General features: G+C 27.8%; 1 protein-coding gene across 1 annotated transcript in view; it reads left to right on the top strand.

Moving 5' to 3' along the window:
- LOC111632167 (basement membrane-specific heparan sulfate proteoglycan core protein-like) overlaps positions 1-25,452 on the top strand; it is a 208,133-nt gene that overhangs the window by 48,300 nt on the left and 134,381 nt on the right. The window contains 7 exon segments of the mRNA XM_023376533.1: positions 534-641; positions 8,278-8,391; positions 21,819-21,929; positions 22,001-22,123; positions 23,832-24,008; positions 24,011-24,145; positions 25,017-25,236. Of these exon segments, the coding sequence (XP_023232301.1) occupies positions 534-641; positions 8,278-8,391; positions 21,819-21,929; positions 22,001-22,123; positions 23,832-24,008; positions 24,011-24,145; positions 25,017-25,236 (988 nt within the window).

Below are 25,452 nucleotides of genomic sequence, written 5' to 3'. Positions count from 1 at the left end.
CTAATAGTAATGGCAATTTTTTTGATTAAGTCCTGAATAATGAAGGAAGGTCAGCCAATGCATTCCTCATTGTGAATATAAATAACAGTATTTTTGAACATTCCTCTCTCATTGTTTCCTATATACTGCAACAAGCAGGTGATGAATTTCAAATGATTGAACATATTCTGCATTCAAAAAATGAATGATAGATCATACTTCATGTTTAATTGGATTTTCAAATTTTTAGTGTATTTTAAAAGATTCTATAATAATAGAAATTGAAGCTTGACAGTCTCAGTGGCAGCTGGGAGATGACTGAAGTGGTTGATTTTGACACATAACTGGCGTGGTGATGTATGCAACTGTTATATACAAATGCTTTTTACTTTCTGACAACCCTTTTAAGTTATAAAATAGAAACTACACGTGCAAACCTAAAAATTATATGTATTTAGAACAGTTTTTTTATGTCTCCTATTTCAGAAACATTTATGTCTGAAACAGTAGGCTATGTAATATAAATATATATTTTGTGGAATTTTTTTTTCCAGCTTGTCAACATGATCAATTTATGTGTGAAAATGGTTTTTGTATTAGTAAAAGTAAAAAGTGTGATGGATATAATGATTGTCAAGATGGCTCAGATGAAAGAAATTGCCGTAAGTATATACTTTGTTTAATTCTTAACTGAATATACATCTGTTTTTTTCTGATCTAATTCAGTATTTGAAACATCGAGAAAACATTTTCTGTGTTCCACCAGTGCTTAAAATTAAATATAATGATGATAATATTTCTATAAATTCTTGATATTATTTGAACAAAAGTATATATTATGTATAGTATCTGATATACAATGAGTGTCAATTATCTGAATGCCGATCAACCGAAACATCGGTTAACCAAAAGCGTTCCATTTGGACTGTGTTGTGCTGAATCGAATGTTTTTGATACTAGAATAACTTCTAAAGTATAATTTTAGAATAACTACATTTTATATAAGACTTATCTTTCAAAATTCCTTGAGAAATAAATAAAGTGAAGCAAACATGCAGGCAGTTAAGTCTTCAGACTAAAAATATATGAATATATGATGTGTGTTTTATAGACTGTATTAGTAACATTGTTATTTTTTTAATTAAAATAACTAAAACTGTACATAATTATTTGAGATATGGGATTTTACTATTGCAACTCCTCTTATTAATTCTGATGAGTCATGTAAATTGTCATATTGTTCTTAGAAAATATGAGATTTATTTAACTTCCTTATTTACTGTATTATAATTTTTGATAAAATTGCATAAAACATATGAAATAGTTTTAAAAAAACTGCTATTATTGCTAATTTTAAGCTTGTTTACAGATATTGTTTTTACCAATATGCATTATCACTATGTTGTGATTCTGTTTTCTTTTATGGAATTACCACAAATTTAGTTCTGTGCTTTGACTATAAATAGCTCTACAATACATTTTAAGGTATTGGAAAAAATTGTAAAAGTGGTTAGGGAAAAGATAGTTACTGGTAGTTTTCTGTATTAATTAATTAATTAATTCATGAATTGTAATATTATTGTAGTTTGTGTTGTATTTCTAATGATTTTGTTGTATGTATTCCCTACATCAGGGGTTGTCCCAGTATGTCTAAATAAATAAATAAAATAGTTACTGGTATTTAAAGAAACCCTTGAATTTTGTTAGAATACCAATTATTTGTATATTAAAATACCAATTATTGAATAGGAAAAATTGGTACCATAACAGAGAGGGGGTGTCTATTTTTAACCAGAGAAATGGAGATATAGGGTGGACTTCTAATAGTGACAATATGGTATTATTCTTCCAAACAATAATTTATCTATACCATAAAATTTAGCTATAATTTGATAATTATCAAGTATTGCTTAATTTATCAAAAAAATAAATAACAAGTTCAGCTATTTAGCTTAAAGCATTTTTGTTTAATTTTAAATAAATGTTTTCATTTATACAACTGAACTTTTATTATCTTGATTTAGAAGTTGGAATTTGGTAAAGTCAACATCAGAGAAGCTGACACAATATACAAAAATGTTGTGTCAGCTTTTCTAAAGCTTTCTCTAAAGTCTCTCTGTTTTTAAATTCTACAGAAGTAAAATTTAAAAATAATTAACAGAATAACTTTGTAAGACAAAATAAAACTGTTACAATGGGAGCAAAACTATTTTGTATATCTAAGACTTTTGGGAGAAAAGTTAAAAACAAGAAACTTTTTCATTTATGTTTGACTTCTATAAATCTTTATATTATTAAAATTTTTATTAAGAACTTATTGATTTTTGATAGCTTTAAGATCATGCCTTTTCAATTTTAATGTTTTTATGATGTTATAAAATGTTTAAAATACAGTGGGTGATTGGTTAGTGAACATAATCCGTTCCAAGACTTTGTTCACTATCTGAATTGTTCATTAACTGATTATCGATTTACCATAGATTTTTATGGGAATTTGATTAACTTTAACGTTCTGGAAACTCCAAAAAATAAAAAAAATATGCTTTCTTACTATGTTTATTATATGTAATAATAAAAATACATATATACACAATCTTGCATTTTTGTTAGTCATGTTTTTTCCGTTTGTGGTGGGGTTAAGAATCTGTCTAATGTCAATTGCTTTTCTCTCTTCTTCAGGATTTTTCAGACGTAATTAATAGCATTGTAATTGTAGAGATCCCCAAGCCTATTAACCTCAACCTGATTTGGATGCCATTCTAAGACCATTGTTCTGATATCCTCCCACTTTTTCAAAAGATCTTTAATAGCAGATATTGGCATTAATTCTCTTTTTCAAAAGAAAACACATGTTGCCGAGTTTCTTGGTGTTCTTCATTCAAGAGTTCTTGGCATTCTTCTGTTGTCAGATCCGTTTCAGGTTCCATTATGAGCTCTTCAATGTTCTTTATTTCTCAGATGTAATTTTTGTTACTGTATAATCAAGAAGACTCAAGCAGCTAAAGGAGTACCTTTCTTAGATAAGATTGAACTGCGGCCTGCTGTAGACCTGTTCACCCCCTTAAGGGCTTTTGTACCTTTCTAGCCAGTCCGCATGGCACTGGAATTAGGAGCCTCACGCGAATTTATGTATTTGTTTTTGTAATCTTGTCGGGATATTAATGTAACCTGTGTTAATTGTGTTCTTTATTCTATATATTTTGTGTTCAATAAACGGCCCCGATGCCGGACATCATGGGATCCCATTCCTCTTTCCCTTCATCCCCTTTATCCCCACCTCACCCTTCTAACCCCACCCCTCTCTTCACACTATTACCCCNCTCACGCGAATTTATGTATTTGTTTTTGTAATCTTGTCGGGATATTAATGTAACCTGTGTTAATTGTGTTCTTTATTGTATATATTTTGTGTTCAATAAACGGCCCCAATGCCGGACATCATGGGATCCCATTCCTCTTTCCCTTCATCCCCTTTATCCCCACCTCACCCTTCTAACCCCACCCCTCTCTTCACACTATTACCCCCTCCTCCTCCGGCTATGCCAATTGGTTCGGCCATCTCTGTCTTCAACCTGTCTTCAACCTGTAGACCTGTTCAAGCCATATTGCCCAGCAACATCAGACATCTGCCCACTTTGAAATTGTGCACTACCTTTGCTATTATACTCTCACCTTTTGAAAATAAAAACCCATGCAAAACTTAATGAGTGACAGTCTCATAAATGCTGTAAAAAATACTTTCTGTCAGAAAAATAAAAGGCTGGAATTACAAAAGTGAGTTTCAAAGTTCAGAGGAATACTATCTGATCAGTATATACCAGGCTGAGCATCAATGTTGACATCTCCTGCGCTCCAAAAAGTTTCGAATTGTTGCCTGAAGTCAAGGAAAGACCAATTGGTATTCATTATTTTACGTCGCTTCTTCTTGTGTTTGTTCTGTGAGGTGTTCATTGTACGGACATAAAAATCTTTCTCAAAAGTGTTCGTTATCTGATTTGTTCGTTAACCGATTATCGATTTACCATAGGTTTTTATGGGAATTTGATTAATTTATTCTGGAGACCCCAAAAAATAAAAAATATAAACACTTTCTTACTATGTTTATTATATGTAATAATAAAAATACATATATACACAATCTTGCATTTTTGTTAGTCATGTTTTTTCCGTTTGTGGTGGGGTTAAGAATCTGTCTAATGTCAATTGCTTTTCTCTCTTCTTCAGGATTTTTCAGACGTAATTAATAGCATTGTAATNCAATAGTTTGAACAATAAATATTAAATAAATTTTTCTCAATTTTCATATGATAACTAGTAGAAAATACTTATTTTTTTAAAAAATACATTTAACTTTGTACAAAGTTCAATTTCACCAGAGATAGAATATTATTTACTGAATGTAAAGCAAGTTATTTTTCATATAGCTTGATTGGTCCAATAAATATCTAATGTCTAATAATATCATATAAAATGTAGTCATGTGATAATTTCTTTCTTCTAGTGGAAGTAATCTGTAATGAAGCATTCCCAATCAGAATTAACCTTACAAGCCTCCTGACTTTCCCTTAGTATGTGGTATTGTATAGGGATCACCACACAAGACTATGAATGTACATCTTTAAAATTGATGCACTGCTACTCAGTGTAGCTTTAAAAATCTTGAGGAGCTCTACAGAGCTATTGTAGTGGGTATTGTGTGTGGTGTGCACCAGCTCAGCTTCCTCAAAGTTAATATCCTAACATCCACCTCAGATTCAGAGACATAAACTGATAAAGCAGTAATGGGCTTATATTTGTCTACAGTATATTTGTGTTCTTTTAATTTGCTAGCCAAAGAATGAATGGTAGGACCTATATATTCTAAATTATGATCAAATCTTCTATCTGTGATTAGGATTTGGTAGACACCAGGAGCATAGTGGTTACTTGTTCTATATCATTATGCAGCAATTTAAAGATGGTTAGATTACAGCAATATCTTCAGAGCTGTGCTTAATGAAATTGTGTATTTAATGAAGTGTGTTTAATGAAATTGTGGGTCACTCAGGCAAAGTGCCTGAGTGACCCACAATTTCATTAAACACAACTGTGTATGATGATATAATCTATGAATATATGATGGAATCTGTCTTTGTTACATCTCTTGTGATTATATTACACTGTAATAAGTCCATATTTGATCTAGTACTTTGAGTGTTCCTGTTTAAGATACTTAAAAGTAAAAATTAATATTCAGTATATTTAATGCATAACCTGTTGCCATGGTTTACATTGTGTTCCATTAGAGTATGCTATGTTTCAAAAAGTTTATTTAGAAAAGGATATTAAGCTTGTATACATTTGTTTTTAAACATGTTCTCTTGAAAAAGTGCTTGAAAGCTTTGAACAAGCATTCAAGCACTTTTTCATTATGAAACTATATATTTAATGCTTCAAATTAAACTAAACAAATTGAATATCTGTTATAAGAATTAAAAAATTTCTTTGTTTCCAGTTTTTTGTACAGAACATTAAAAGCTGAAATTTGATGTAGTATTTCTTTTTTTTTAACATGTAAGATTTCAAAACTTAAGTCAAAAAATCTCTCTCATGTATTTTTCCAGTAAATGACTGTTATTCTCTCCAAAGCTATTACATCCAAATATGTGTAGTTTATGAAAGTTATTTTGTGTATTTAGATTAATGTACATTTGTACATTAATACATCAATTAATGATACATCTAATCTAACTGTATCATTAGATTAGATCTTAACTGTAGATTAGATTGTGTATCATTAATAATATAAAATAATATCAATTAGATTGTGTACATTTCAAAAAATCTGTTAAGTACTTTTTTGTTTTGTATTTTATTTGTATTCCACTAGATAAGGGAATTATTTTCTGTGTCAATAAAGAATTGATTGATTTTGATATTCACCAATAAGTCCATTGTTTATATTGGTGCCATAACTAGAATGCTAGCTATTTGTGTATCTGAATATCAGAAATATATCCATTTGTTAGGAAAACAACAGAATTAAGTGTGTTGCCAGATTCCTTCAAACCTGTCTGGTCTGATGTGAGTTTGTTGCATACATAGACTATAGAATAGTAAACATTTGAGAAACAGTTCATATTTTGAAAGACAATCTATGTAATCATTCAATAGTAAGTCATCTCAAACATTGGATCAATTGTATTTTAAGTCACTTAAGTAAATTCAATTTATTCACAATAAAAAAATATATATTTCTAATATTTGTATGTTGTTTTAATTATTTTAAATTTTCAAATTGTTATTCTGAATGTGTTCCAAAAATCTAACATCTTTTATAATTATGTTCTAAAGTCTGGTTTATAGACTTTGACATTCTGTTCTGCTTACATCCATTGATGATGATCCATTGTCTTGTAAAGTTTGTAGTGTCAATATTAACATTTCACTAACTAATACTTGCTGCTGGACATCACAACAATCTAACTGATGTTTTGGTTCATGATAAAACTTGTTCTTTCATTGGCCAAGAATCAATAGAATTGTGCAATTGTATTATATGTTCTGTATTTGATGGAAGTGCTCAATTGTCTCATCTCATGCAAATGTAAAATGGAAAATATTTGAGTTATAGATATACAGCAAATTCTGTAAAAAAGTTATTCAATATTATATAACATTTGGATTAAAAAGATATAAAAAAAATTAAAAGGTTTTATATGGAAATGAGCAATTATTTATTGTGACATCATCACAATGCCAGGCTGCAATTTTTAATTTATTTAATTTAAAATATATACTCTCCTTCTCAAATTATTAGTAGTGTTTTGCCCCTGTAAATCATACTTTTCCATTAGCAATGGAGTTGTGCCAATCATCTATTAACTCCTTTCAGGGGAAAGTTTTNTACTTTTCCGTTAGCAATGGAGTTGTGCCAATCATCTATTAACTCCTTTCAGGGGAAAGTTTTGAATTGAAATAACGTGACTTCCAATTTACATTGGAAGTTCATATATTATTAATTGGGATATCCTGCCCCTAAGGTTTCTATATTTGGTTTCACCTTCCATCTATCTAACATTGTTCTCAAGATTAAGGAAATACAGATGGACGGCAGAAAGTTGACAGTGGGAATTTATAGGTCTACAATTTTTTCAAATTGTTTGCATTTTGTTTCTTTGTAGTAGATAAGAATTAAGTAACTCAAATAATATCATTATATTGAGATTATGACAGATATTATTGTTGATATTATTCTTAATTTAATGAAAGTTAAATTGCAGCTAATTTTGAATATATCTACATTGTGGAATAAGAAATATGTTTGTCACATATAAGAAATGTATTCAGTTGGAGTATAATGCATTCCTAATTGTCAAATACAATATTAATTATTGAACTGTAATGGAACATTGTTCAACATCCTTTAGTGCAACTCAGTGAAAGCAGATCTAATGAAGTCTATAAACTGGCCTTAATGTTATTATTCCATTTTGTTCTAATTGCCTGAAGCTAATGTAAATATTATCAAAAGTACTCCTAAGTATATCATTATAATTTTATAACTTTTTATTGTGTTTTTTTTAATAGTTTTTGACATATTTTAATCTGAAAATACTTTAATAGCTTAAAGTACTTTCACATTTAATGCATAACCTGGTTTACATTGGTTTACATTGTGCCATGGTTTACATTGTGTTCCATTAGAGTATGCTATGTTTCAAAAAGTTTATTTAGAAAAGGATATTAAGCTTGTATACATTTGTTTTACTTTAATAGCTTAAAGTACTTTCACATTTGTTTTATTCAAATCAGGAAAATATTTCTAGATTAAACAGTAAAATCAGTTTGACAAAGTTCATGCCAAGTTTAAGGACTGATTTTACTTCTTAAAAATACTTTTCTATTGATAAAAAAAAGACCATGTGTTTATTAGTTTTTGATGCTCTATAACATATATAAGAATTATCAAACTCAGAAGGGAATACTTAGGTGATGTTCTTTGTATATTAATTTTATAATTAAAATTTGAAATGTGTCACTGAAAATTTATATTTTTAAAATTAATCAGTTTTTCAAGTTTAAATATTAAAGTTGAAAATGTTAGATTAAATAATAAGTTTTTTGTTTTTTTTTGCTGGTAAAGGTTTGAGAATGGTTAAAGAAGTCAGAACCAATTTGTGATGCATTATATGTTGTTTTTTGATATTGTATATCAAAATTTAATAATGTCTGTTATTATATCTGTTATAATATGTTTTGAATTTGATATTGAATGATTCAAAATATTCCTTTAATTAATTATTTATATATTTTTAGCTGGACCTTGCCAAGCCAATGAATTTCGCTGTGATGATGGTACTTGTATTGCAGCAGTGGATCATTGCAATCGACAATATGATTGCCCAGATGGTTCAGATGAGAGAGATTGTCGTAAGTTTGACAACTTTAAATTAAACTGCATTAGCATTTAAATTTATTTTCTAACAAATTGTTTTATAGCTATAAGCAAAAATATAAGCTAGAAATCAAAATTACTGCAATTTATTTATTTTGCATTATTTAATATCTAAGCTCTGTATTTCTTTATTGGCCAGCGCATTAAAAAGTAAAATTTAGAATCTTTTTCCTTTTTTAAGAATCTGGAAAAATCGCATTGTAAAGTTAAACTATTCTTTTAAGCATTCTGCTTTAAAATAACTGCTTATATAGCTTTTACTACAGATTTCTGTATCCAGTTTTTAAGCAGTTCATCAAGTTTCCTTTCTTCTTGCCTTTGAAAACACACTACTTCATCTCTGCCAACTGTGTGCGACTCTTCTGTAGGCCCTACCACATGTTACATTGAACAATTCCGCTGTTCTGATGGCACTTGTTTGAATATTGCTCAACGATGTGATGGGTATACAGATTGTCTTCAAGGAGACGATGAAGCTGGCTGTGGTATGTTGCTAGCTATCCCATTTCCTCAATGAATCAACCAACATATTGGTCTTAATTTCAAAAATGATTTCATTCTTTCAAAGTTAATAACTTTTTTAAAATTTTTGTTCTAAAATTATTTAAATTATATTCATTTATTTGTTTGAATTTTATTTAAAAAAGATTTTGGTTTATCAGTTCTGTATAGAACAATTAGTTTTTTTTATGTAAAATGTTTCATAATCTTTTTTTAAATATGTATTTTTTTTTACAATACACTTTTCTCATTAGAATCATATTTTTTAAATATAGTTCTTATTGATAATCATACTGTTAATTAAAATATTAATATAGAAGATTTTATAGAAAATGTATATAATACAGTAGAGTGTTAATTATTCGAAATAAGCAATAATTTATTGTGATATTGTCACAATGCTTGCTGGATTGCAATTTTTAATCATATTTCTAATTTATTTAATTTAAAATATATGCTCTCCACCTCAAATTAGTAGTGGCTTGCCTGTGTACATCATACTTTAACTTTAACAATAGAGTCATGCCAGTCATCTATTAACTGCTTTCAAGAGAAAAGTTTTGAATTGAAATAACATAACTTTTGGTTTTGCATCAGAAATTTGTATATAGTTAAGCTCGGGGCCTCCTTCCCTAAGCTTTCCACATCTAGTCTTGAATTTCACCTATATAACTCTGTTTTTGAGATTAAGGAAAGGTGGAAATTTATAGGTCTACAATTTTTTCAAATTGCAGCTCAATAATCATGGTAGGACACTTTTGTATACAGGTATATAATTTTTTTAGATAACTGATCACACTTGGTAAGAAAGGAATGAAAAGATAAATACCTTATATAAAAAAAATATTAATTTTAATTCTAATAATAAAAAATGATGAAAGCATAAAAATTTAATGTACATAGTATATCAATGATTAGAAATAATGAAAAACTGTCTGCTGAATGAAATGAAAAATTGTACAACATATTGATGAGATTTTGAATTCATAATAGTACAATATATACAATAGTAAAACACATAATAACAAGATAACTCATTAGTGGGCCTAAAGAAAATCATTGACACTATTTTGTAAATCTTCATTTCTGGAATTAGTGTGCTCTGAAGTTCATCTCAGTTGATCAATTTTCTGAATTGATTAATTATTGATTAATTAATCAATAATTAATCGATGAACTTCATGATTTTCAGATAATCAACGCTCTACTGTAATTAAGTTTTGATCAGTTTTTAATAGAAATATGATATATGAAGTATTTTTTAATTTTAATTTCTTTAGATCTTAACTTTTAAAATTTCATTATCAATTTCTAGAATATGCACACGATTGATTTAAAAAAATAGTTCAAATTTAAAAAAAAAGCAATTGATATAATTGCTTTTTTTTAAAATTTGAACTATTACAATATTTACATTTGTTTGATCGATTGGTCATGCATTTAATTGTATAACAAATATTTATTATAGATAAATAAGTGATCAGAATATTAGTTAATACAAAACACTACAATCAATACAATGTTATATGCATATACTATGATTATTTTCATATGATTGTCTTTTGCCGTAATTCCCAAACTATAGTTATATTAAAATTATAGATGATAAACACCATAAAAACTGGATATTATTAAAGAAATACAAACTGAAATCAAAATTCCAGAAAAAGTTATAAATTTTATGAACAAACCGCTTTCATAGCTTTAAGCAGTCATCCTCAGTTTACAAATTAAGTTTGGAAAAGTCAATTTTTTAAAACAAGGAAATGTTATCTGATTGGATGTCAATATAGCAATGTTCATTGGAGGAAAAGATTATTACAGTACTTCAAACAGGGATTTCTGTACTTGAGAAAGGGCGTTGCTTTCCCTGTAATTGATGGCTACATTTTTCTGATGTTTTAAAATTAGACATTTGAATTTTATGTTCTTTTTTTAAACTTTATTTATAACTTGAAGATGATTGCTTAAAGCTATTAAAAACATTTATTTATTAAATTTATTATTTTTTGCTGGTGTTTTGGTTTGGATTTCTTTATTAAAACTATATTTTTTCCCAAACAATAGTGCTCTGATCAGTTCTAGTAGATAAAAAGAATAATCAAATACAGTAGAATCTGTTTAATAACTTTGGGACTCATACAGAGTGTAACAATTAATTCATTGGAATAACTCAAAAATATACATCCTAAATAAAAATATTTTATGCCAAAATTGTTAGACTTGTAAGGATAGTCACAATATGGTGCTATCAATTTTGTCATAGATAGTGCTACAGTTGATGAAAATAGAGATTTTTGTCATTTTCTTAAATGGGAATCCCATTTTTTATTGCATATTATTATTCTACATAAAAAATAAACAAACTTTTATTTGAAATTTTTTCTGAAAGATGCCACGTATTAGAAGTTATGAGTGTTTGAAGTTTTATGTAGTCACACTAGTATGTATGCACGTCTTTGGATATCAGTGAAGTCCATTGCAAAAGAGGATAAAAAATGCTTAAAAAATCATTAGGAAACTATTATTTGACAAAATCATTCTTTTTCTTCAAATAATGAACTGATACAAAAACTAATGCCAGTGCATTAAAGCCATTAAGCTTATGATAGATAGGTTGCTCTTGATTTCATCAAATAGTAATAGGTTCTAATGAGTTTTTAAAGATTTTTTTCATCCTTTTTATAGTGAACTTCACTAATATACACTGACCTGTGCATGTGCACTGTGGCTGCTACATAAAACTTCAAATTCATATAACTTTTAAGTGCATCTTTTGGAAAAAATATTTTAGATAAAAGTTTATTTGTTTATGTGGAATCATAATATGCAATAAAAAATTGGGATTTTCATTTAAAAAAATGAAGTTGACCTCAGTTAACAACTACTACTTTACCACTGGTTATTATTAGACAAAAATAAACACTGCAAAAACCTAACAAATCAGTGAGAAAATTATACATAAAGTGTGAACGTTTTTGCCTGTGTTAAATGGGCATCATCAGGCAACAAACTGATGAGAAGACACAGGATTACTAAACACGTGTGTAGGGGGAAGGGGTGTATGGCGTAAGAAGAGACGAGGGGGTTTATATTTTGTAGAAAGACTTCCAGGCAGTGGGGAAGGAGTCAATATCGCAATAGTTTATGGCTGTATTATGGCAGGTGGCCTTGTGAATTTCCACTTGTTATAGATGTTTAAGCATATGTGGTTTAGATTTGTAATGTAGGAGGTGTGTTTCATGGACTGTCCCAACAAGAACCACCTGCCAGGCATCTACAGTATCCCCATCATTAACCATCGTTACAACTGGCACCTGCAATACATAGGTGCTACATCTTGCCCATTACATATCCATCTCAAGGAACATCAAACATCTATCAAAAAATGCTTAAACAATGCAGCTTTGGCTACCTATGCAACTGACCCAAGCATTTAGGTGGACTTCCATGAAACACACCTCCTACATTATAAATCTAAACCATGTGCTTAAACATCTAGAACAAGTGGAAATTTATAAGGCCATTTGCCATAAGCTATTGCAATGTTGACTCCTTCCCCACTGTCTGGAAGTCTTTCTACAAAATATAAATTCCCCTTGTCTCTTCTTACGCCATACACCCCTTCCCTCTACACATGTTAGGCAATTCCCTGTGTCTTCTCAGCAGTTTGTTGCCTGACGATGCCCATTTAACACAGGCAAAAACATTTGCACATTATGTATAATTTTCTTGCTGGCTTGTTAGGTTTTTGCAGTGTTTATTTTTGAAGTTGACTTCATTTTCACCAATTGTAATGCTATCTTGTGATTCCCTTAAAGTCTAATAATTTTTGAGTAATGACTTTTTTGTAGAATGTGTGTTTTGAGTTATTCCAGTGGATTGATTAAACATGGATCACCCTGTATATGATAATGATAACTGTTTAATAATAATAAGTGAAGTAAGAAATATGATTGTTATTAATTACTAGTAATTCATCCTCTATAATTGAATTTACAAATGCCATCAATTTAAACTACTTACTGTTTAAACTGCTATTTGTATATAGTATGTTTAACACTTAAAACTTTGGTTAAGACATGTAACAATTGCACATTGTTAGTATTATTTTTAGGCCAATAGTACAAAAAAAAAATTATTTGTTGGGCAAATAAACATTTGTAAGCTAATAATAAACAAAATTTTCATTAACCATTGAACAATAATTAAAACAGATTTTATTTTTTTATAGAACTCAGAATTTTTGAATATGTTTAGAAACTTTATCTTCAGAAGCTACAATCATTAAATCAAATATATTACAAACAAAATAAATTAAATTTAGAAATTTAAAATAGCATTTGCTCTTAACATTTACATGAAGTGTGTATGTAAATATTATAAAATGTTCATTTTGCTATTCTTCATTTATTTTAATCAAGTAAGCATTTTAAGCATTATCAATTTGTCAGGCCCAGACAGAGTCTGAACCTTTCTCTAAACATGCCAAAAATATATTTTATTATAGAGAAGAAAATATATAAAATAGAAGTGACATGAATGTAAATAATGTAAGTCCTGAATGAGACTCAAGCATGTGTGTTAGAATTTTAATCAATGTCAGACCAGAGAATTTGAACCTTGACTCTAATGCTCATGGAACAGATAAAAGTTGGGAAAAATGGAGAAACAGGATATTTTTAATGAGGGAATAATGTCATGTTATAGTCATTAATTAAAATTGCTGGATGGTAGGAGAAATGGACATTATTTTTTTCTAATTTGGAAATAGATTTAATATAAGCTTTTAAGATAAATTCTCTTGTTTTCTTCAGTTTTCCATATGTAATTTAAATCAAGTCATGGAGGCACATACTGTCAGTACAATAAAGCCAGTAAATCTGCTTTAATTAATTTAACATCAAGAGATTGTTTTAAAGTCAAAACAAAAATGTGCACATAAAGTACAAAATTTTCATTTGCATGTACTTTTGATAAAATAACTACCATCATTAGGCAAATCAAACGAAACAAAAGAATTTCAAAATGATGGTTTAGAACATTATTATGTAATAGTTTTAGTTCAAAAATTAATATGCAAATAATTATTGAAAATCTTAAATTATATTTTTTAGCCAAAACTGTTACATAATAATAATCTAAACTGCCATTTTTAAATTATTTTGTTCTGTTTGATTTGCTTTATTACTTTATGATGGTTTTTTATCAAAATTATATGTGGACAAAAAGTAATTTTGTAGTTTGGATATTTTTGCTTTGACATTAAATAACACAGGTCTGCAAAAAAAATTTTTTTCTAGTTGCATTTAATATTTTTGCTGAATTATATGTTTTAAAGATCGCAGATTCTAAAAAATAACTTCTGTTACATCCCATCATGTAAAAGGTTTTTTGCAAAATAAAAACAAATTTTTGATAAAAACTCTTATTTATTACAATGAACTAAATATATTATATTTTCTTACAACTAATCAACAAATTGTTTCTGATATTTATATACAATTTTAGGTCTACTCTTTTTTCTTATGAAACTTTTACTTCTTCTTTTTGATGCTTCTCCAAACTTGTTTCCAATTTCCTTCTCTGGTTTCTCGATTGAGCATCCAACAGTAGTCAGCTAACATATTGACATCCCATTTTCCTTGGTAACATCTCTCGATATCACGAACATCCTGGTGAAATCTTTTACCCTGTTCTTCATTGTAGGTTCCCAAGTTTTCTGAAAATTGTCAATATGGGAGTGTAAGAAATGAACTTATAAGCTCATCTTGCATCCTTGAGCTTCATAAGCTGCTGCCAGCATGCTTTGTACAATGGTTTTGTAGTCAGAGTCCTTAGTATTCCCCAAAAACTTATGCACTACATTCTTGAAAGAGTCCCATGCTCCTTTTTCCTTTTCTCCCATTGTTTCCAAAAATCTGTTTTGTCTTGATCTCTAAGTTTCAATTTGAAATATGTAAATTAAACTTTCTTCACAAACTCACTTATGTTTCTTTGTTGACTTTTCACTGTGTATTCACCACAAACATAACAGAAGCTGTCGAGAGAAATTACACAACCTCTGCAAGCCATATTCCAGAAATAAAAATACATGCACAGTAGCGTTCATATGCTGGATATAAACTGAGTGTGGCATTAGATGGCCAGTGAGATAATGAACTTATTTAGCTTGTTGAAACATGATCTAATCCAACAGTAGGTTGTTTATATTTATTCCTAGTATCCCAGATAACATGTTGAAACATGCTCAATCTCACCAATATTACTCATTATCAACTTTTAACCTGTTTCTATACGATCATGCAACCTTCCTCCTAATTCTAAAACTACTCAACCCACCTGCCCCTATCACTACTCTCTTCAACCATTAACATTTTTATTTATTTATTACCAAGTCTAGCTATAATTGATAGAATTAATGTGAGAAGTCTTCGTTTTAAGGCCATTTTTTAAAATAAAAAAAAAAGAATACCAAATTTTAAGTTAACTAGGAATTTTACACTAAATACAAACAAAAACTTGAGTGTAACAAAAAAAAATTGATGAGATGGAATTTTATTGGTATTTTTATTGTTTTTACCAAGTTGAAATCTGTAAGAAAATGTGTAAAAATCGTATGCAGTTTTTTACTTGCAGACCTGTGTAATTTAACATTGAAAGATAAATTTTTTTAGCAGTTTTTATTAATGTAATTTATTTTGTCTTTATATATTTCAATTTTAATGATTGTAGATTATGAAGCTGAGAATAAGTTTCCAAAAGCATTTTTGAATGATTTTGGAAACAAAAAATTTTTAACTTTTATGCAAGAGTGTTTATTTCTTAATTGTATAGGTTAGAATTATTTTAAAAATATTTCTTAACATTTTGAAGGTGTAATAGACAAAATTAATGTCATAAAGAAGTTTAATACTAATATTTTCTTTTGTAAATTCAATCTAGTATTTAATATGTTAACTATTTACTTAAATATCAGAAATTAAACTTTGAGAATAGGAATATAAATTTTTGAAATGTCTTTCATAAGATTAATTGTAAAACAGCTGAAACAGAAATGATTAGATTAAATTTTATATTTACGTAGATTGGTCTGCTAATTGTTTTAAAACAGTCCATTTCAGTCATAATGGTACCATATACTACTTAATCATTATTTTAGAAATATTGCTTATTTAACTTATAGCAGTTAAGAATATAATGTTAACAAGAACATTGTCTGAGTAGAAATTATTATATTTACATAAATCATTAGTTAAATGGTTAATATCTGGGATAATTTTATATTTTCATTGTGAAGTAAGGATTTGGGATATGCTAGAACATTATTTGAAATAAAATAAAATGAAAACCTGATATCAAATATTTAATGTCTTGCAATGACAATTTCAGATTAGAATTTGCCATTTTTAAATCAATATTTCCTTTATTATTTATGTATAAAAGTTTAACAAAAATTTTCTCATTGTAATAAACCAAACTTTAAGAATATCATAGTTGAAGAAAAAATATAAGTGTAGTTATTGTCATATTTAGACATTTTCAATTGGCTTCATTATCTGCTTGATGTCTGTATGCCTTTTTAGAAAGAGAATTTTTGAAACAATAAGATAAATATTTGTAATCTTAGTATTATATGTACTTGGACAGTTGCTGTATTACATATGTTTTATACTATTACATATGCATTATATAAATTATACAAGTTTTAAAATAAATATGAAAGTTTACCTTAAAATACATTTGAAAAATTATATTACACGTAAAGATGTTTTTACAAGGGGCTTTGAAGTTAAAGAACTCAGATACAAAAAATTTAACATTTTTGATACAATTTAAAAATCCTGTACAAATTACACTCAACATCTATCAAAAATAATCATTTTCTTTTTGATATATATTGAGTGTAAATTGTGGTATAAAAAAAGTAGTTTTTATGTTATGTTATAATTCAGCTGAGCAAGCAAAGCTCATTTCTTTGCACTTAAATGTCATTGGATTTAAATAAAGTATGAAATCACTCAATCAGTCTTGACCAAATTTGGTATGGACATAAAATCCAGTTTGACAAATGTCATAAGCTATTTAGAATCCTTTTAAGATCATGTCATTGAGGAATATCATGGAAAAACTTTGCTATAGACTAAGCTGGGATTTGGATATTTAAAAAGTGTATCCAGCAGTTCAGTCTGTTTATAAGTGTAAACAAACACACACCATTCAATTTTTGCTTGACATTCCTCAAACAATTTATTGTGACAATTGAGTCTAAACTCCAGCTTAACAGCTCTAGATTCATTTGTATATTTGTAAACATTGTTGGTTGGTAAACTCAAAAGCTTAATGCAGTTTGTATGTAATAAAAACTGTGTTAAGTCATTCTAAAGCAAACTTGTAAGGAAACAAGTTTTCAAAATTAATCACTAAATCAGATATCATTGCTTCTGTTTTCAAATACACTAGTCACCAAAAGATTGATGAGACTCAATTATACCAACTCTAGCACTGTTCTTGTCATCATTTGTTATTTAAGTATTTATTTTAATTTGATTTCAATGTAAATAAACTCTAGATTTAAGCATAAATCTTGCTCAGCTCAGTTTGTGGGCACTGAAACCAATGAATGCAATCCTAATAAAATTAGGACTAACTGTATAAACATGTGTAAACCAAAATGAATAGTGGTAGTAATGGGTGTCTGCAGAGGAGGGCAAATGGTGCACTTGCTCTCCCCTGGAATTGAGTAAATAAAATATTCCACAAATTATAATTGTAAAAGTGATTTGATATATGTAACCTTACATCTTGACCATTGGACACTTTGATACAATACTGTATTCTTTAATCTACTTATGAAAAAACCCAAAAAAATTAAATAAATAAAAGTTTATTGATGTAATTGTCTCCAAGCACTGCCATCTCCCCAGGAAAATTTTTTGTGGATGTTCATGATCATTGTAATTCATTAAAACATTTATGTGTTGAAATTCTATTAAAGTATAAAGTTCTATAATTAAAGTTTATCCATGCTTATGCAATTTCAAGAGAATCAGTAAAAGGTAAATTGGATAATTTATTCAGCAAAAGATGTGTAAATTAGAAATTCTTTAATGTCTTGACTTATCAGTATATTATATTAAAAGTGGTAGCTCATACAGGCAGTCAATAGTTTATAATTATTTGAAAGTTGAAGAAAATTAAGAATGTAGCAGTTCATTTTCTTTTATAACCCAATTCCATATCATTTTCCATGAAATATTGAATATATACATTTACAGTAGTGCATTGATTATCCGAATGTCGATCAACCAAAACGTCAATTAACCGAAAGTTTTCCAGTTGGCAAATTTAAATTTCTGCTAGTGCTGTGGCACTGCAATCTTTGGCTATGTCTTGGGCTACTCCAATATTATTTTTGTTGGTGTGCATGTTTTAGCTGGCAGCACTGGCACGACCAAGAGAGGGGGTACTTAAGGATGCGCCAGGATTTGAATGAATTTCAACATGGGATAGGTTAATATATTTTTTCGTCATAATCAGTTATCCGAAAAATTGATTTTTTGAACAACCTCAGTCCCTAATTGATTCAGATAATCGATGCTCTACTGCATTATTATTATTTAAAAATCAATTTAATTAAATACAAAATTAAACTTTCAAACTTTATTTTTATTATTTTTCAAAGCACATTGTACAGACTTTCTTGCTGCATCCTAAGCAAATCACACTGCCACATTATAAGCAAGTGTATTTCATAAAGCTGTAACTGTTCATGACATACACTAACAATTGTAATGCACATCACACATATAATTTAGTCACTCAAAAATAAGAAGTACAACCATTAAAATGCATGCAGTTGACGAGGCTAACTCAATGGAAATTCTAAAACTGATATCATTTGTTTGTGAGACTTCATGGGAAAAATAAACTGCTTTTATTCATCGTAGAAAGCAGGCATGGTTGTACTTTTTCTGTGTATGCTTTTTTCTTATCAACTTAAAGGTAGATAGTAGGGCTTATCTTAGTTTTAAGGGTAGCAGTTCTGAGAATTAAAAGAATCACAGAAGTCTGGCAGACCAATGATATTAGTTAAGCAATAATCAAACATTACTGTATAATATGTAAACTAAATTTCCTTTCTTGTTAATGGAAGCATTTGAAGTAGTTGATAATGAAAGCAAAACTTATTTGTTCTATTAAAAAATTTTTAAATTGATTTGTTTAATTGTAAGTCCATGCTCCAGTTTTTGATTATTTTTACTTGATAATGATTCAGCATTCTCAATATTTATACACATGCTTTTTTTTTAATAGATTTTAGCTTGTAGGCATATAAAAGATCATTTAATGCCAATTTATAGAAATTGTTGTTTTTTGAAAAACTTTAAAATATATTTTAAAATTTGATAAATCTTTGGTAAATTTTTTTATGTAAAATACAGTCGACCCCCCTATAATTACGGTCCCTATAATTACGATTCCTATAAAACTACGAAAAAATATACGTATTTTGGAAATGTTGAGTCGGATTAGTGTAGAATCGATTAATTTTATGGAAGAAAACCTTTCAATCAGCCGTAGTCCGTAAACTTGACACGTGTCGGGCTGTGATTGGAACGACTTGTAAGAAATCGGATTCCTAATAAATTGGAATGTATCTATATCTTATAGGGGGGTCGACTGTATGCAATAAACTTTACTCTAAAAAAATGTGTTGTTTTTCTTTTCCTCCATAACATTATGAACTACAAGGACTTAGAAATCAGTTGTCAAAGTGATTATATCTAGCTTTATTCTTAGCCAGTTCCCTCTAATTATCTCCATGGGTTCCTTAACATCTGTCTTTTTGTTCTATTCACTGAAATTATTAATAAGAAATATTACAGAATTAATTATAAGTGTTGAAAAATGTGAATAAAGTGTGATCTGAAGAAACATTATTTTGTAAACATGCATAGTCTGACTTAAGTTTTTCTTATTTGAATTTTATATAAAATCCAGTTTGTGTAATTTAGAATCCAAATAAAAATAGTCCTCAATAATTCTAAGTTCACATTTAAATTTCTGAACAAAGTCATATAATTAGTTATTTTTCATGTGTAAATAAAAAATTGTAAATTTTTAATAGTAATCAATTTATAATCTTAAAATTTATTAGTTTGGAATTCTTATGTTAACAAGATATAAATTTTTAATATTTAGGACTTTTTTATATCAATTTAATCTGTGTTCACACTATCAGAGCAAAATACACTTTTACATACTCATTCAAACGTGTGTCAGTGCTCAGGTTAGATGGAGCAAAAGGTGATTTATATGTACAAATATTATTTAAAACATTCTTAATTACAAGATTGGTCAAGCTCCACAAAAACGAATCAAATATTTTTAAAAATAAATTTACTATAAAATTTAATTTAATACAATGTACTAACCAAGTAGTCTTTACTATAGCTTACAGTGACCATAAGCAAAAGTGTTCAGTTCCCTTTTGCGCATGTGTGTGGACATGTGCAATACATGGATCGAATGACTATAGTGGAGCATGCTAAAAATTAATAAGGAAATAGATCAAGTAGTTGTTGCACATGCACGTGGACATGTGCAATAAATTGATTGAACATAACATTAGGTAACTCCTAAGCCTAATGTTGGAAATTTCTTGCTGATCGTGTTTAGGCTTAAGTTATAAGCCTAATTTTTAATGTTTGAATTGAATGTTTTAATTAAATGTTTGAATTGAATGGATGGAATGGAACATAATGCATAGGTAACAAAAGTGAAATCATTGCATGTGCATGGAAATCTGACAGACAAAGTCCTAACATAAGCACTTCTTCACTACCATGAAGTGTGCTAAAGATGCAACATTCCACCATAATTCTATTGTGATATGACAGTCATGCAGTGTTCTTAATTATAATCATTGTTTTTTCAAAAAAGTTTAATATTTGTCTCAAATCTATATTGTAAATGCATGTTGTATAGAGCAAGGAAATCTACAAAACAAAGTATATTGTACTGAGTGACTGTAATTAAAGTTCTATTCAATGCTGTCTAGAGAGATATTTAGCAGCCCAAATACAACCAAATCTGGTATGGTGATATTTCAGGATATACAGAACACATTTTTATAAAATAAATTGTTAATACAAAAATTTGCTTCTACAGCACTTTTGGCATTGCAAGCAATAAACATTTTATTTTATGACACTCGTGCTATATAGAGTAATTAGTGATACAGGGGATACTGCTCAGTGTGTTCTTATTTGAAAGATGTAAAACTTGATGGTGATGAACAGTGGGCTCAGTAATTGACCATAATTGATTTTCTATGTAGTATGATACTGTCTTTTAGGTTGCCAAATCTGCCAAATTAGTACCAAATTAGTACCAAAACTCATTACTCACTAGCTTGTTCTCATAATCAAAAATCATACAGATTAACATCCAAAGTGCTAAAAGTACCATATTACTATGGTAATGAGTACAAAAATCTCTTTTGCATGTTCTGAAATGTCATCATACCAAATTTGATTGCATTTGGACTGCTAAATAGCTTTCTAGATAGAATCAAATAGAGTTTCTTTAATTATGTGATCACCCAATAAATTATGAATGATTTAACAGCAAAATGTAGTAGGCAGTGAACACTTTGACAATGAATGAATTTGATTGAAGACCTGTTATCATTATCATTTAGAATCTACTGCTGCTGCTGTTTTGTTGTTGGAAGTGTGAATGCAGTTTGATTTGAAATAAAATTATGCTCATAGATCTTATATTATACCTCTTGTTTTAAAAATCATTTTGTTTTTTAACATATTGAAACTTTTGAAAATTTTATAGATTTAAAACAGAAAGTAATATAATTGAATAATTAAAATTATTAATATAGGTGCATGTGGTCACAACCAATTTCGCTGTAGTGATGGAACTTGTGTTCAAGAGAATGCTCGTTGTAATAGAGTGTTTGATTGTCTAGATGGTTCTGATGAAAGAGATTGTGGTAAGTAAATATATATACAATAATACTGTTTTTTAATGATAAAATGATAAATTTTATTAAATTGTTCTTAGATAAAGTTACACATGTCTGTAATTCAACTGATTTTATATGCCCTGATGGAACCTGTGTTAATCAGACACAAAAATGTGATGGAAGATCTGACTGTAGAGATAGTTCTGATGAAACTATTTGCCGTAAGTAAGCCTACATTTTTTACATCAACATATGATAAAAGTTATAATAATAAAGAAATTTATAGTTGTTTTTAGAAACATCTGAAAATTATAATTTAATGCAACTTTAAATTCGAATCTAATGCACTTTAAACTCTATGAAAAAGAAGTTTAATTAGAAAATACAGCAGTTCTTTTTGTAGGTTATGAAAATATTTTAAATTTTCAGTTATCTTGTTCCTATTGATATAAACTATAAACTGTTATAATCTCCAATTTTCTGACTTACTAATGCAAATATAAACAAACCTTTTGAGAAACAAATTACACAGTTTAGACTCTTTAAACTATTACTCCTCAAATTTTTTTAAAATTTAAAAATCTTTAAAATGTTAAATCAAATTGTCTTAAGTAATGATACTTTTTAAATACAGTAGAGCATTGATTATCCAAATCAATTGGGGACTGGGGTTGTTCAGAAATCGATTTTTCGGATAACTGATTATGTCGAAAAAATATATTAACTTATCCCATGTTGAAATTCGTTCAAATCCTGGCACATCCTTAAGTACCCTCTCATGGCCGCACCAGTGCTGCCAGGTAAAACATGCACACCAACAAAAATAATATTGGAGTAGCCCAAGACATAGCCAAAGATTGCAGTGCCACAACACTAGCAGAAATTTAAATTTGCTGACTGGAAAGCTTTTGGTTAATTGATGTTTTGGTTGATCGACATTTAGATAATTGATGCTCTACTGTATATATATTAATAATTTTAATGTAACATCTTTAGATTTATATTTGAATTTGTTTTAGAACAATAAAAACTGATTCTAGTTATTTTTCTTGGAGTTTTTCAGATATAATTAGATTAATGTATGGTGTTTCATATTAACTTGTGTATGTTCCATCTTTTGGAGACTTGTGATTTAGATTATTATACAAATATTATTTTTTGATCTAAAATTACAAATACTTAGACTTTTAACATTTTAAAAAAAAATACAATACTGAAATATTGCTTTTCTTAAATTTGTCTTAGTTTTTCATTCATTGGTTAATTTTGTACCAAATAGTTTTTATTTTTAAATGTTAAGTTTGAATTAATTCACAAAGCATTTTATATAGGAATATTCAATTTGGTTGATGTTCTGTAGTTAGATTTGAGGATAGCTAATAAAAGCAGCTGAAAATGTTCATTTTGCTAAAAATTATCTGTTGGATCAAAAATGTTTTGTGGATAATATTGCATAAGTTATATTGATAGTTATATTCATTTTTAATTATATATTATAAACTTGAATTATACTTTTCAATTTTGAATTGTCAGACAATGTAAATTGTATGCTTACATTTTATGCAAGAATTCAGGTTCAAATCTTATTTAGAGAAACAATAATTCAACACATTTATAGTGTAATTCAACTATTATAAGTCTTATAATAATTAAAATTATTAAATTAAACAAGTTATATCTAGTAATTTTCATCAAATAATTGAATAAAATTTTTATTTAATAACTAAGTATCATATTGACTTTTCATTACGAGTAAACAAATTTAAGTAATAAAATAAGCTTAAAATATTTACATACAAAAACGAATCAAATATTTTTAAAAATAAATTTATTATAANAACTAAGTATCATATTGACTTTTCATTACGAGTAAACAAATTTAAGTAATAAAATAAGCTTAAAATATTTACATATAGATATTTATTTTAGATAACTGTCATGTTCAAGAATTTGTCTGCAATAATGGTCAATGTATTAATGTAAGACAACGTTGTGATCGTAAAAGTGATTGTCCAAATGGAGAAGATGAAGCAGAATGCAAAGGTAAAATTTTTATCAGATTTTACATACTTAATCCTTTACATATATATATAAGAAAATCAATTAATTATATACAATTATAGGTTTTGTTTGTAGTTCTGGTGATATAGTATGTCGAGATGGTTCATGTGTAGATAGTAGCAAACGTTGTGATGGAAAAATGGATTGCCCAGGTGGTATTGATGAAGCTAACTGTATTCCAGGTCTGTTCTAAGCTTTAATATTTTTATATTAAAATTAAAATCGGTAAAAAATTCAGCATTTAATTATAATAAGGTTTAGTATCAATTTCTAGTTTAGATTTAAAAAGTGAATACAGTTAGTTCCTGACTTTATTAATGAAATTATAAAACTTTATGAAGAAGGTTTATTTTATCAATATAATTTTTGGCATGATTAATGCTGATATTTTTTTCAGTTTCAAGTTAGTTATTAAACTAACATTTTCAAATAGTTAAATAGCCATTATCAAATTTTGGAATATAAAATTTAAATAATAAATAAATTTCATATTCTAAGACTTTGTAATGGCTGTACAATTAACTGAAGGTATTGGTTATTTAAAACTTTTAACTGGTTTAGTAAAGTGTAAATTATTAATGATTATTGATAAAATGAAATTAAACATTATTAATACTGTTCCAATATTAATTATAGACAAATACAAAAATTTAGCTTGTCAAAATTAATGTTTTGAGAATTATAGCATAGATAAAAGAAATTTAATAGTGAAAACTTCATAAAGATATCTTCCAACTTAATTACTGGTGCTAATGACCACCCTTGATGAACCTTTGTGTCCGGTAACAAAAACATTTAATAAATCATCCAACGAATTCATTGGACAATTTATTAAATGTAAAAAATTCAGTTTATCAAATTATTAAATAAAAGTAATTGTGTTATCATTTTTAAACTGAATTTACCATTCTAAAAATAATGTTACATTATTTAAGTTTTATTGCTTAAATTGATAAAAATGTTTTCCTTATAAAAAAAAATAGTTTTTATTTGAATAAAATATATATTTTATAATTTTCTTAAATTTTTTTTCTTTTTATTTTTTATGTGAAGATTGTAGACATGACCAGTTTCAGTGCTCTAATGGACAATGTATTGATACAAATTTGCAGTGTGATAGAAAATATGATTGTGCTGATGGTTCTGATGAACAGGAATGTGGTATGTCTACTATAACAAAATTATATTTAATTATGCTTATAAAAATTTGTTATATTTTATTTTCAAATATAAACAAACAGCTTAAGCTATATCTAAATATAAACCAAATATTGTAATCTTTAAGGACTATAATTCTGAAATATTTTAGAGTTAAAGATAATGTCATCACATATTTAAGTTTATAATTAGAAATAATTTAATTAATTTAGAATGTCTGAAAGAAAAGAACAATTATGCAATTTTTACGTAATACATAGGTATGTTATCAATTATAATCATTATGATAAAAGTTATAATAATAAAGAAATTTATAGTTGTTTTTAGAAAC

Source organism: Centruroides sculpturatus, unplaced genomic scaffold, assembly GCF_000671375.1.
Source record: "Centruroides sculpturatus isolate CEXI.00-Female unplaced genomic scaffold, Cexi_2.0 scaffold703, whole genome shotgun sequence".
NCBI classification, from domain to species: Eukaryota; Metazoa; Arthropoda; class Arachnida; order Scorpiones; family Buthidae; genus Centruroides; species Centruroides sculpturatus.
Note: the sequence above shows the minus strand (reverse complement) of the source record. Positions and strands in the feature narration are given on the sequence as shown.